Genomic DNA, 14,058 nt, shown 5'->3' with positions numbered 1-14,058 from the left:
AAATGGTATTTTAGCCGGAATGTCAAAAATGGCTGGTCGTGCAGTACTTCATCTAGGTTAAAGCACCCAAATCAGATACTGGCACGTCGAGGAGCCATGGTGCGTTGCAGCTTTCGCTTCTCCTCCGTCTCCTCGGGAATAGGAAGCGACCCTTCGTTCTTCAGCCGATCGAGATACTCCTTGCCGTACTTGTACCCGACTTGATAAATCTCATCGAATTTGCCGAATTCCAAGGTTCCGTATGACTCAATGGGAGGACGCATGTAGAGACATCCAGCGGTGGCTTTGGCTCGTTCGAGGTTGTCGATCGAGGACACGTACGCAAGACGAGCTTGAATCTCCGAGAGAGTGGGCGGGTTAGGAATCGTAGATAGTGGGTTCCACCGATTCAACATGGACCAGAAGCCGGAAAGTGAGTCGCCATAGCCCTGTGGAGTGTTGTCATCAATGGAACCCACATCCACTGCAAAGATCACATCCGCGCCCAGTCCCTTCATATATGCCACAGTAAGATTGTCAATGTATCCACCATCGAGCAGCATGCTGCCTTCGTCGCAGATTGGGGGGATAAGACCAGCCAGAGACATGGAGGCACGAACATAGCGCCAGACATAGCCAGATGAATGGTATTCGGCCCGGGAGCGACTGATGTTGGTGGTGTTGCAATAGAATTCAAGCCAAAAATCCTCAATTTGACTGTCACCGAATGTCTTGAAGATTCCTCGGTTGAATTCATGGCCAGTCGTGTAGGACACGGTGGGATAGGTCAAATCCAGCGCAAATCGCCACATGCTGCCCATACGGCCAGAAAATTTCTTGGCACGGCCGTACATCGGCACAACATCTGCATCCCTGGCGTACAAAGCGCCAATAAACGAACCAATGGAAGTTCCCCCAACGATGTCGACGGGGATGCCCGCCTCCTCAAGGGCCTTGATCACACCCACATGGGCAATTCCACGGGCACCACCACCGCCCAACACAAGACCAACCGCCTTGCCGCAGAGTCGCCGAGCCAGCCGATGGAAATCACCCTTGAAGGGAGTCTGGGGTGAATAAACCGGTGTTTGTTGGATTCTTCGCGAAGTATACTTCTGAATCTCGGCCTGGAGAATCTGGACGCGCTGTTTCAGAACAGTACCGAATTTCTTGGCTTGTGGGTGTGACGGCTCGGCGGTAACGCGGAATTCCATTTGAATATGGTGGTGACCTCCGTTGATCCAGACTCGATTCTTCAACCACTGCCGGGTCAGGCCTGCCGCGCAATAACGCTCAGAATGCAACAGAACAAGTTCCTTTCGAGCGGTTGTCTTCATACCCAACAGGAAACGCTCATACTCGCCAATCGCGGGCGACGACTCGGCAAGCCCGACCAAGAGGATGGTGTCTGCCTGCGAGATACATGTCTGGGTCCACGGAGAGTTCACGTTGGTATCCGCCACATATAAGACAAGCCCATACTTCTCCTCAAGATCAGCGAGATATTGAGAGAGCTTGAGCTTTCCCATCTTACTGAATGCGTGACGACCCAGGTGATTCAAGATGGCGGCTTGGTTGAGAGACGTGACGCCTCGAGGAACCCCAACTTGCTGCAGAGCATGCAGCAATCTGTGACCAAATTCAACGACCGGGACTCCAGCAGTGACCGGCAAGATCGCAACCGTGCGCAAATTGACCGTTGACGTTGCCGTCTGCACGCCGTTATTCTGAGCCTTTTCAACGCCCTTTTCGGATAAAGGATGCTCAACCAAATCACGCATGCGCTGTGCGATCAACTTTGAAACTTGGATCGTGATCCCAGGATGTTCTTGAGCAAGACTGTTGAACAAGGAACGAGGGAACTTTGCCAGCTCGGTGGCCCGAATAGCGTGAAGCGTTGCTGGCCGGGTAGACTCAGTCATCACCTCAAGTTCTCCGACACTCTCACCTTGCCCGTATTCGCCAATGACCGTCATCTTGCCCTTCGGACCTTCCAGAACGGACCTCAGACGACCATTGAGAACAAGATAGATCGCGTCACTCTCATCACCCTGATGGTATATGACCTGACCCGCATTTACCTGTACCCACTCTAGCGCGAAATCGATATGAAGGAGCAGACGTGGCAGAAGGCTTGTGAGCCTTTTACCTAGAGTAAGCAAGGCGATCGGGTACCTGTCGACAATTCTCTCGAGAGACGCCCGAGGAAGGAATCCCACGTAGACGTCAGTCTTGGCGACGACATCGGTGTATGAGCGATAAGAGGCGAGACCACCGACGTAGCCTTGCATGCCGCCCGGTTTGATCAGATACAAGGACTTGCGGGACTTAGCCTTTCGCCGAGGGTCGCCAGAGAGGTTTGATGCAGACATGCGCGAAGATGCCGTGGTCGTCCGCTTCAAATTGGGGAAAAGGTCTTCCTGCACATGAGCGATTGATCCCTCGGTTGGGCGAGAAGTTCCCACAAGATCCTCACCGCGCTCATTCACTGGAACACCAACATCCAAGAATCCGTCGATGACATAGTACAGGCCTGGGTGACGCTCGCCCTGCTCTACCAGGACCGAGCCTTGTGGGAAATACACAACCTCAATGTCATGGCGGAGGTCTTCACGTAAATTCACTACAGGCGACGTTCCCCCGGCACTAGTCACTGACATAGACATCATAGACTCGGTTTCACCGTCGCCGGATCCCTCGTATGGATCTATGAATCCGAATGCGTTCGAGAAGACTGCTTTCTGACGCCGCGAATCGTATGACAGCAAGCGAGGAGAGGCATCGCCAGAGTTGTGGTTGCTTTTGCGCAGGACGTCGCCTGTGCTCTCGGTCAGACCAATGCCCTTCATCATACAATCCAAGATCGAGTCACGGAATATGGCGTCTTCGTCGATGGAGTCTTGACGGTGGAAGGTAGTCGGACGACCTTCCTTGCCGGCGGCCTGGAACAGAGGGCGCTCCCGCTCCGAGAGAGGACTGTGAAGTTGCTGGTTCATATGGTCACCGCGCGGGCCGAAACGAGAGAGCTGGATTGTCGAGAGCAGATCTCCAGGGCTAACACCCGTCACATCGCGGTCCGCAAAGGACGGAAGTCGTCTGCTCGGTGTAAGCGCCGTGGGACGGCCACTGCCTCCCACACGAGCTTGCAAGACGGCGTCCTTCCGAAGAGAGCTACTGGAGCGGCGTCTTCTGCCCATCGATGGATTGTGCAGCGCAATCCCCTTGCAAACCTCCTCCGGTCCCAAGCGGTCTCGCTCTCGTGTGAACTTCTCCTTCAAGCGATTCAAGGCGCTACCACGAAGATCATTTGGGAGGTCCCAGGTGGTGAACCTGGCCACTTGACGCTCGATTCCCAGCACATCAGAGGTCAGGCCCAGGTATGAATGCGCAGTGGCAAAGGTCACTCGCTGAAGACGGGTCAAAATGACTTGGACAATATGCGCAGTTGCCCTAGGGTAGACCCTTGTCAAGCGGCGGAAGGCACTAGCGGGGATAATCGCGATGGTGGTGTCGACCGTCGCGCGGGCGACGATGTCCGGATGAACTGACTTGCGTCGCTTTCCCGCTGGCCTGCTGTCTTTAGACTGCGGGGTGTGGCTACGGATACCATGACTTTCGCCCAGATGAAGTGGAGGCACGGCCGGCAGTCCGTCGTTGGGGCCATGGATCGGCGTGGCGGGCTCACTCGGGTCTCTCATGACTGAATGGGGGCTGCCAATCATGCCGACCCGTGGGCTGACAGGCATTGAATCGGCACGGAAATGGCTCGAATCTGAGTGGCTCGACGTGGAAGTTCGCGAGTCATGTAATTGGATGTCTTCGGTGAACAGAGATAGGATTGAGAACAACGATGACATTGCCGCGCCATTCTTCACCTCGGTCAGCAGCTGGTACCCCTGCCGGCCGTGAAGATGGTCATCCTCCTCTTCCGATAACACATCCTCATCCAGCTGCAGGCTCTCCTCAGATACCCCCATTTTGTTCTGGCTCTGACGCGTGGATTTGACAAAGATCTGCACCAAGCCGTCGACCACCAAGCAGAATCCTTTCTCCTCTTCCAGCATCAACGTCTCCCCGGCGATCAACTTGCGGGTCTGCATTGTCCGCGTCAATTCGTGGAAGACCGGGCGCTCGAGGTATCCGAAGACTTTGATTGCACTCAGGAATTCGTCAAGATAGTTGGCGAGACCGGGCTTAGAGTCCCCTTCTTGCACATCTGGGAAAAGGTCGATCTGCGCTTCCTTCCGTGGGGGCTCCGGGGGAAGACGGCTGTACATATTCAGAAACCGGTATCGAATGAACCAGCTCACCGTCGACACCAGCGCGAGAAGGATCAACATGCTGGTTTGTGGAACAGGGCATTAGCTTTGTCATGAATTGTAGCAACACGCGCATCAGTGCTGTCGGTCAGTCCGGATCAACTTACAGGGTAGTGAAATTCATGGTGAAGGTCAAGCTCATGGAGAAGAGCGTGAAGAGCCATGTGGGCAATACAATGGTGGTAAAGGTGATCAGCCAGTATAAACCGCGTGGAATCACCTGGAAGATGAAGTTGAACAACCAAGTGATCCACCCCGCCATTGTTGAGGGTAGAGGGGGGATGAACGGGGGGGGGATGGGTGGACACCACAGCGGATAGGGCGGTACTCAGAGCAGAAGTAACGGTGGTGGGCGTGGGCGTGACCGTGGCCGTGACCGTGACCGATGCAGCAGCCGCGAGGGGAGGACTGAACAAAGTAGAGGAAACGTTGGAATCCGAAGGAGCGAGGGCAACAAAAGCAGCGGAATGGCTTGAGTCCATTGAGGCAGCTGCAGCCGCGGCCGGTATTAACGCGAGGGCCAGGGACCGGCTGCAGAACGGGGCTAGGCCGTGCAGGGCCATGGGTTTGGGGCTGCAAATTGGCGCTGGGAAGAGGGCCGTTGGATACGCTCAATGTGGTTAAGCTGGGACCCAGGCTCCGCTTCCTACTTTTTGTTTGCACATGGCCGACGTCAGTCCTAACTTTAAACCGGGGCAGCACGCAGCCCACCGAGCGGACGCCAGATCAGGGTCGAGCGAAGAACGTGCCAGTCCCCGCGCCGTAGTCAATGGAGGAAAGGGGGGGGGAAGGCCAGAGAGGAAACAGTTCAAAGTGGCGAGAGCGGAAGACGTGTGACTGTCGAGGACAACACTGGACAAGTTGGACAGAGGTAGGGGGAAGAGGACGGAGCTTTTTCGAGTGAGCATTAGGAAAACCGGATGATGGCATGTGGCCGAGGTCCAGGCGGTGGTTCGGTTTCCAGATCACGGGCCAGCTGTGCGGTTTCATGGTTTGGCAGCGGTCTTGGCATTCGGGCCACTCTGTAGCGTGGTAGATCACGAGGATTTTGCTTTTCCACTCGAGAGATGAGAGATCGGCAGACTTGCCATGTCAGTAGCATGAGCTTAAGACGAGATGAGCCACCCACTACTGTAGTAGTAGTACTCCCACTACATATATCATTATGTACTTATGTGGTTCGATTGTCACGAGGCTTTCCCGAGACTTGCAGATCTCATTGACTTGGGACTTCTTGCCGTCGACGACCTCCATCAACAGGGTCAGGGAGGATCCACCCTCTCAGTGCATCTGCAACGGGATGATCTCCGACAAGTGTCCCACCCGCTACTAATAACATGCAATTGTGCACTTGTGTAATCGATTGGTTGTATCTTACTCATATTGCATGCGCATATAGTTTGATGCAATACCCTGAGACCTACGAACCAATAGAAGCTGCTCCTTCGCATATGTACCCGGATGGGAACATTGAATTCTATCTTCGAAGGTATCCATCCATACTTCACGCGATAAAAGCGGTCTTTACCTGAAGGCTTCAGTTGAAAGTATTAAAGTGAGATTGACGTTTCATAGAATATTCCACTCGGGTTCCTGACGCCGCCCCCTCAAACACTTGACCTGAGTCATATCCATGGAATGCAGTAAGGTTCCTAAAAGCCCTAAAAGCCCTCGATTGGAAGAACTCTTCCAGTTGATGAGACAACATACCTTTATCAAATGATACCTGAAATGAGTACCCAATTGAGTAATGCCCGTTTGCGCGAGAATTATACTCGTGAACGTATTAATCCACATGCTTCAGTGTCCTGCCACACCTCTCCTGCCCTGCCGGCGTTCTGTAACATCAGAGAAAGCCGCACGGTTAGTGTCAGACGGATTTGGAGGCCTCAAACAGGCCAAGTCTGGTGACTGACCTTGGGTCGATTGGACGAGGACAAAGAGATTATCCCTGAGCTTCTGCCTGTGAGTACTCCTGTCACTGGAAGACCACCAAGTCAGGTCGATGCTTGATCAATACAGGTATAAGACCTCACTTGATAGATCCCTCCAAACAAGTCAGGGGTAGGGATTCGCGCTTCGAGTTGTGGAAAATGCACAAACTACCTAGACTGACAGGTATCGTTAGTACCACAGGCATGCGCGGCCGCGTACCTCGTCCCGTCATGAGACCCTTTGTGAGACTTTCCAAGCCTTTATCCATCATTAACTTCCATGAGTGCCTTCTCTCGCTTGACTGTTTCGATCTTATCGCAAAGACGTCCGCGTGGCTTGTAAATGCCAAATACGGTGCCATCATCGACTTCCCTTTGACAGACATTCGAAGATGTGACGTTTGACAACTCGATCAACCCCAACCAGACATGATTCATTATCTTGATGTACAGCACAGTATTAGGTATATCTATCAATCCATATATCTACATTAGGTGCTCTATTCATTGCATCATCGACTGGGAGCAGGGTTGTATTTCCCCAGTACCTCTACCACCGTACCACAATCTGCAAATTCTTGAGGTTAAAGAACCATCGCAATCCAGTCGGGGCAGCATTGACAGGTCGCTAATGGACCATTGTCGGTGCATTGTCAAAAATCGAGATCCCAAACGTCCGGATGCCCTCAACGAGCTGCTGCTGATGTCGAGATGGGCCCAATATCGTTGGTGCCGGGATGTTGGGACCGAGAAGACTTATATGCGCTACGTACTTCGAAAGTAGCTATCGTGGCACGCTGGGCCAGGATGAGTACCTTGGAAAAGCATGTCTATCTAGGTAGTTGTTTGTAGTCGTAAAAAGTCCCCATTCTGTATACGAAGATGGAGGTGTTTGACCAAAGAGGATTTCCACATTTGTCTTTTAGCTACGCGAGCGCGGACTGATGCCCTTGAGCCACGCGGTTCCCGTGTCCAGAGAATCGTGGTCAAGAAAAAGGGAGGAATCCGCATTTTGAAATTGAATTCGTCGAATCGGTCAGAGAGGTGAACAGTACATGACCACGGACAGAGTGTGTACGTTCAGCCCCAGCATCCCATTTAGGATAATCTTGAAGTGTGTGTGGACACACGAGACGAGTTTCAGTGGTCTCAATTGCAAGTGCGAGCGATAGCTCACCTCAAATTGAAACGACAAAGAGACCCTCAACATGGGAGCTGGGCACTGACTCCTATGAAGAGAATTTGAGGCGATGGATACATATTGGACAATGGACATCTCGGTTGATGTGGGCCATACCTTGTGCCCAGTCTTGGCAGTCACATCCACATGGTGAGCTGAGATCTGGCCCAGTCGGCTCTCAACATCTCCGAGCTGAGCGGGAGTACCTGCCGCCGTGAGACACTCCATGCTGTTGTCTCCGCTCTCCTCCCACCTCCTGTTCTCAAGTATCTACGTCGCGCTCTTTGTACTTGCTTGCTACAATTTGGTGGTATCGGTCGTCGAAAGACCTGCCGCGGTGATGTTTCAGGTACCTCCCCAGCTCAACACGCCAGCCAGCTCTTCGTCCACAACGGCAGTCGTCTGTACCGTTGCGTTGCGCCAGCTTTGCGAGATCCTAACTAACCTCGGCTCCCTTGACAGCGCCTCCGCGACGCCATCGACTCTCGAATCGCAGAGGAACAGGCGCGTCAAAAGACAGCGCAGGACAACCTCTCGCGCTCTGGTTCCACTCGCCGTCCTCTCAATAACAATTCGTCCCCGGGTCGACCTTCCCGACCCCGCCGCAACACAGCAACCCCTGTCCGGGGGCCAGATCCCCAGGAATTTGAGGGAGAGTTTGCGATCGGGGAAGATGAGGATTCAAGCCGCGCAGCGACACCTCGGTTAGAGACGCCCGAAGATCCCTCGGAAGAAGCTACGAAGCCGACAGAGACAGAACCCGGTGAGGATGATGCAGAGAAGGGCAAAGCAAAGCTGCTTGTTGCTGAGAGCTCTGGCAAAGATCTGGCACCCGCGGGAGAGAAGACTCCGTCTGCTCAAGACAAACTTGAGCTTCCTGTGGAGGTCAAGGCGAAGCTTCGCAGATTAGACAAGCTCGAGGGTCGATACAATGGTACATACCACCTCAGGCAATGCCTCTTCATGACATCGAAAAATTTTCAAGGCTGACCGTATTATAACATAGAGCTACTCAAGGCTTATCGCTCTGCACACGCACGAGTCCTTTCCATCGAGCCGTTCGAGGCTGCACTACGAGAGAATACCCCGTTGACCTCTATCGCCGAGCCCAAAGCCCTCACTGAGTACCTCAATCAAATGTCTCTGAAAAGCGACATGGTCATTGATGAACTTAAGCGAGTGACGACCGACCGCGACGACTATAAGAACAAGTTGGAGGAAGCTCAAAAGGAAACAAAAGCAGCCCACGATGAGTTGACTGGGCTGAAGAGCCAAAAAGAAACCTCAAGCCAGGAAACCGATCAGAAGGCCGCGAACAAGGAGGGGGAGGCGAACGAAGAATTCTTCTCTTTCGATAATGAAGTCCCTCGACTGGAAGGAGAATTGAAGGAGAAGCAAGAAGAGGTTGACACCCTGAAGACTGAAGTGGATAAGCTCAAAAAAGACCTCTTCGTTGCGCGAGAGTCTACCGAAGGAATGGTTCAGAGCTTGGAGACTTCAACGCGGGAGCTTGTCGAATTGCGCGAAGGCAAAGACAAGCTAGACGCAGAAATTGATTCGTTGAAATCCGCCAAAGAGAAGGAGGTCGGCGAGCTCAAGGCCAAGCTCGCTGATACCGAGTCGTCCCTGCAGGAGGCTACAAAAGAGGTTGATCAATTGAGGACCGACTTGCAGGGAAAGACCGAGGTAATTGAACGACTGCAGACCGAAGCTCTCGAGGCCGAGAAGCCGGAGCTTGACCCAACCCTTCTGGCCCAATTGGAAGAGGCTAAGAAAGCTAAGGATGCCACTGACAAGAGACTCGATGTGGTGCAGAGCCTCGTTGACACCTTCAAATCACAGCTCAAGGAAGCCGAATCGCAAGTATTGGCCTTGAAGAAGGAGATAGACCAAAAGACCGAAGATTCTTCCAAGCTTCAACAGGTCGTCGATTTTGTGGATGGTGGTCTGAAAGGTATCCCTGCCTGGGAGCAAGCGAAAAGCAACGTCGTGGCTGGCAAGGAGGCCAGCTTCGAAGAAATTCGTAACAGCCTTGCTCCACCCCAAAATCCTCTAAACCCCACCTCTACCCCTGCAACCGTCGAAATGGAAGCTGCAGCTCCTGTTGTAGGAGGCTCGGGTGCCGGCGGCAAGAAGAAGAACAAGAAGAAGAAGAAGGGCGGTAAGGCCGCCGAGGAGGAGCCCAAGACAAAAGAGGCATCCGTAGTCGAAGTGGCAACTCCAGCGGCTGACCCTGGGGTGGTTGATGAGCTGACGAAACAAATCGAGACCCTCACTCAGCAGCTATCCGAGAAAGAAAGTGCGATCGATCGCTTGAGTGTCAAATTGAAGGGTGAGGAGGATCTCAAAGAGGAGATTGAGTCGCTCCGAGATGATCTTATCAATGTCGGGCAAGAGCATGTCGAGTCTAAGGACAAGATTAAGGAGCTCACAACAGAGAAATCTGCACTGCAAGAAACAATTACAAAGCTCGAAAAGGAGTTAGCAGAGGTTCGGACCAGTAACGCTTCGAATTCTGCCGATTCGCAGAAGTTGCATGATGACCTCAAAGGGGAATTTGAACGCCTGAGAACCCGTTCAGCTTCGCTGGAAACTGACCTCTCGGCAGCCCAGCAACTGGCTGCGACGCGATTCAAGGACCTTACTGATCTGCGTGAGAAATTGGAGAAGGTTCAACCCGAGCTGCGCAGCTTGCGAGCGGAATCATCTGAGCTCAAGAACATGAAAGATATTCTCGCCAGCAAGAATGGCGAGTTGAGAAATCTCGAGGCCAGTTGCGACGAACTGCGGGCCGAGCTCAAGGTCATCAAGACGACGGTGTCTGAGCGAGACTCCGAAGTCGGCACTCTTAATAAGAAGATTCGGCAAGAGACTGACAGCCGTCTGAAGGCCGAGGAGGCGCTGACAGTCGCTCAGTCTGATTTACGGTCATTTGAAGCGCGGAAGCAAGAGGCCATTACCTCGCGAGAGAATGCTCTCGGTGAACTTAGTAAGGCACAGGAAGGCTTGAAGAGTACACGAGTGAAGGTTCGCGAGATGGAAGAGCAAATCTCGCGGTTGACTAAAGAAGTCGGAGGACTCAAAGAAGAGATTCAACTCAAGACTGCTCAGCATGCAAGTGCGCAGAGTCTCATAGGTAGCATGCGCGATCAAACCACCGAAGTGGCCACGCAGATGAAGGAAGTCAAAGAACGATGCGAAAGCTTGGAGGAAGAACTTGCGGACGCCCACCGCCTCCTCAACGAGCGGACCCGGGAGGGTGAGACCATGCGCCGATTGATCAATGATATTGAGACTCGATCTGAAGCGAAGGTTCGTGATTTTAAGGAACGCATGGAGGCCGCTATTGAGGAACGCGATCGTGCCGAAGATGAAGCCAGTACCCAGGCTCGCCGCCGTGCTCGCGAGATGGAAGATTTGAAGGCCAAGGTCCGTGAAGCCGAACGCGCATTGCGGACGGCCGAAGAAGATCGAGAAAATCTTGAGCAGTCCCAGAAGGACTGGCGCCGCCGACGGGATGAGCTTGAATCTCAGTCGGAGCGATCCACTCAGGAGCTTGAGGAGGTGCGTCAAGCGATGGCCTCTCTTCGTGAACAGCTTGACGAGAGCGAAAGGCAAGTGCGCGATCTGGAGAAGGAAAAGATCGAGCTTCGTCGCTCTGTAGAAGAGACAAGCAATCGCCTGGAGAAATTGCGTCGATCGCACAAGACCCTGGGCGAAGACATTCGCCTGCGTGGCATGGAGTCGGGTCGGCAATCGTCTCGCTCATCCATCGATTCCAATTCTCGCCGGCCCAGCGGCGTTCTCTCCCCCTCCAGCACCAGACCGCAGTGCCTCGAGCCGGAGAAGCGAGACTCCGTCCAGTGCTGGTCCTGGGGTTGGGGCTGGCTCCATTGACTATATGTACTTGAAGAATGTTCTTTTGCAGTTCATGGAGCAAAAGGACAAGAACTACCAGAAGCAGCTCATTCCTGTTCTGGGGATGCTGCTGCATTTTGACCGGTAAGCACAGCTCCTCGCGCGGAAGATTACGACCCTCAGAGATTAATGCGATTGTGTCCAGAACCGATGAACAAAAATGGATGTCAGCCATCATGTCCCGCTAATCGCGAATTCGACCATACCGTTGATGTTCATGCTTTCTCTTTGTGAGCTCACTAGATGTCTGATTACCGGAGATGGAAATCCTGAATTGCTTGTATCTTAGCCACTACTTCATACACAATCCATGTCATATCCTTCACATTCTATCATCTTCTGTCTGCGTGGGGTCATTCTCATGCTTGTCGGCAATTTGTAAGGTCTCACGCGGGTGGAGCACAACTGCCCCAGGTCAGCTAGCACACTATGTATAGAAGAGAAACTGTCGAAGGTGGGCATGTCCGACACCCTACGCCCTACTTACGGAGATAGAATGCCGTGAGTCCCCGAGTGGGTCTCTGCTCTCGGCGTCGAGGATGTCGTCTCGGGGGCAGCCGAGTCGTGAGAATACTCGGCCTCGGCGGGGAAGTATATAAGCCGCAACTGGAGCCCGGTCCCGTTCGTGCTGATACCCCAAATTTCTCCAACACCCTCCAAGACAATCTTTCCCAGGCTTTCCACTTCGTTGTACAGCAGTTCTGTTCGTCTATCTGCAATAATGGCCACCAGTCAACCCACTATTCGTCTGGCGACGCCCGAGGGTATGTTTTACTACGCGAATGGTCTATCGAACGCATTGGATTCTTCCTCTTGGATTCCTTTCCTTGAAGTTGGCCAATCCCTGTACAATAATAGATGACCGCCCGACTTCCAATTGACCCTTCCTCCCCTAACAGACGTCCCGTACATCCTCCAATTCATCCGCGAACTCGCCGACTATGAAAAAGCCCTCCACGAAGTCGAGGCCACCGAAGCATCCCTCCTCGCCACCCTCTCCTTCCCCAATGACCCGCCCAAGCGCGGCTCCGTCTACACGGCGCTCGTGATTCCCCCACCCTCCACCGAGAACCCCTCCCCCGTCCCCGTCGGCATGGCCCTCTACTTCTACAACTATTCCACCTGGCGCTCCGCACCGGGTATCTACCTGGAAGATCTCTACGTCCAGCCTGCGGCGCGCGGCAGCGGCTATGGTCTCAAGCTGCTCCGATTCTTGGCCAAGCAGGTCCTCGAGATCAATGGCCGTCGGTTGGAGTGGAGCGTCTTGACGTGGAATACGCCGAGCATTGAATTCTACAAGCAGGTTGGGGCTAAGCCGATGGACGAGTGGTTGAAAATGATGGTCGATGGGCCGGCACTGGAGAAGCTGGCTGAGGGTGCGTGAAGAATTGGAGAGTATCATCATAGAAGAAATGGTATAGCTGTGGGCTCGATGAAGATCAAAAAGGGTGTCTGTATCGGTATCCCAGCGTGATTTATCATCCGAACACAGTACTGGACATATGCAATAATCAATGAAGCACACCTCAAGGATAGAATAGTGAGTAGTGAATACTAATCTACAGGTAGTAGCACAACCGTGGACCTCGCACCTCGTACCTAAGGTAGATCTACCTACCTCGGCAAGTAACCAGACTTGGGTGACATGATTCAGTGTGCCAAATGGCACATGACTAGATCAGATCGTGCGTGACAGAATCACTACGTGACGGGGGAACCCAACATCTGGAAGTCGTCTCACAAAGTGGGGGGAACTCGTATTGGAGGCTACTGGGAGAACGTAGCAGACCCAAAAGAGGGGAGAAAGGAATGGTGAGATTGCATCTGGTGAGAGGTGCCTATCTAAGCTACGAAGGTGGTGTGCGTGGGCGCGCACCACGCTGGTGAGACGCGCTAAACCACCAAGCTATCTCAACACCCCCCTAGACCTCGATCCACCAATCTCACTCAAAACACGAAAAACATAAAAAGTGATTATATAAATATGTTAATAACGCCTTAATGTAGCTTTTTGAGCTCAAAAAGGTATTTAAACCCTTAGAATTAAGCTCGCTATAAAGGCTATTAAAAAACCGTTAAATAGCCGTTAAATCAGAGCTTTTTTATATCTAAAAGGTATAGAAACCTCTCGAATTAGACTCGCTATAGCGGCTTAGTAAAGCTATCTACGGTCTACTCTATAGTAGAGATTTTAACGAATTTATATACCCCCCTAGAGACTTAGTCTCTAATATAATAGTATTTAACGTTAATATACTTCGTTCGTTAGTATAAATCATAGCTTTTAGTAAGGTAAATAGCGCCTTAGTTATCCTCGTAGATTATAGTAGGAAGTTATAAAAGGAACTCTATATTAAGTTCCTTAAGGAAAAGCTATAGCTATAATACCTCTTAGATAGCTAAAGATATAGCTATATACTTACTTTCTGTAGAGGAAAGAGTAATATATATTTACTTTTTATAAGCCTAAGTAATTATACTATTCGTAAGCTTAAAAAGGGAAGCCGGAGGTTAATATACTACTATCCGTATATTTACCGGTCTAATCTATATTAACGAATCTAAAGAGGAAGTCTAGTAAGTAAGAATACGTAATAGTAAGTATTTCAGAACCCTTAAGATATCGAAAGATATACTTTAATATAGTTATATACTTCGCGGAGGGGTTATATATATATCTTATAAGCTTTATAACTACGAATATAATATCTAGTTACGTATTAACTAT

General features: G+C 51.9%; 3 protein-coding genes across 3 annotated transcripts; 2 read left to right on the top strand and 1 right to left on the bottom strand.

Moving 5' to 3' along the window:
- Window positions 1-71: 71 nt before the first annotated feature.
- nte1 (lysophospholipase) lies at window positions 72-4,560 on the bottom strand (the record flags this gene model as incomplete). Its single annotated transcript, XM_056938486.1, has 2 exons — window positions 72-4,320; window positions 4,406-4,560. The coding sequence occupies 2 exons, from the start codon at window positions 4,558-4,560 to the stop codon at window positions 72-74; spliced, it is 4,404 nt and encodes a 1,467-aa protein (XP_056785863.1).
- A 3,078-nt stretch (window positions 4,561-7,638) lies between these two features.
- Window positions 7,639-11,518, top strand: N7539_008890 (putative vesicle-mediated transport protein (Imh1); the record flags this gene model as incomplete). Its single annotated transcript, XM_056938485.1, has 5 exons — window positions 7,639-7,812; window positions 7,875-8,346; window positions 8,419-11,160; window positions 11,210-11,414; window positions 11,476-11,518. 5 exons carry the CDS (start codon window positions 7,639-7,641, stop codon window positions 11,516-11,518), a joined length of 3,636 nt encoding a protein of 1,211 aa, XP_056785862.1.
- A 533-nt stretch (window positions 11,519-12,051) lies between these two features.
- N7539_008889 (GNAT family N-acetyltransferase) lies at window positions 12,052-12,714 on the top strand (the record flags this gene model as incomplete). The annotated part of the gene is made up of 2 exons (XM_056938484.1): window positions 12,052-12,094; window positions 12,230-12,714. The coding sequence occupies 2 exons, from the start codon at window positions 12,052-12,054 to the stop codon at window positions 12,712-12,714; spliced, it is 528 nt and encodes a 175-aa protein (XP_056785861.1).
- Window positions 12,715-14,058: the final 1,344 nt, after the last annotated feature.

Source organism: Penicillium diatomitis (assembly GCF_028827545.1).
Source record: "Penicillium diatomitis strain IBT 30728 chromosome Unknown utg000015l_segment0_segment0, whole genome shotgun sequence".
Taxonomy (NCBI): Eukaryota; Fungi; Ascomycota; class Eurotiomycetes; order Eurotiales; family Aspergillaceae; genus Penicillium; species Penicillium diatomitis.
This window is presented reverse-complemented; position numbering and strand designations above follow the sequence as displayed.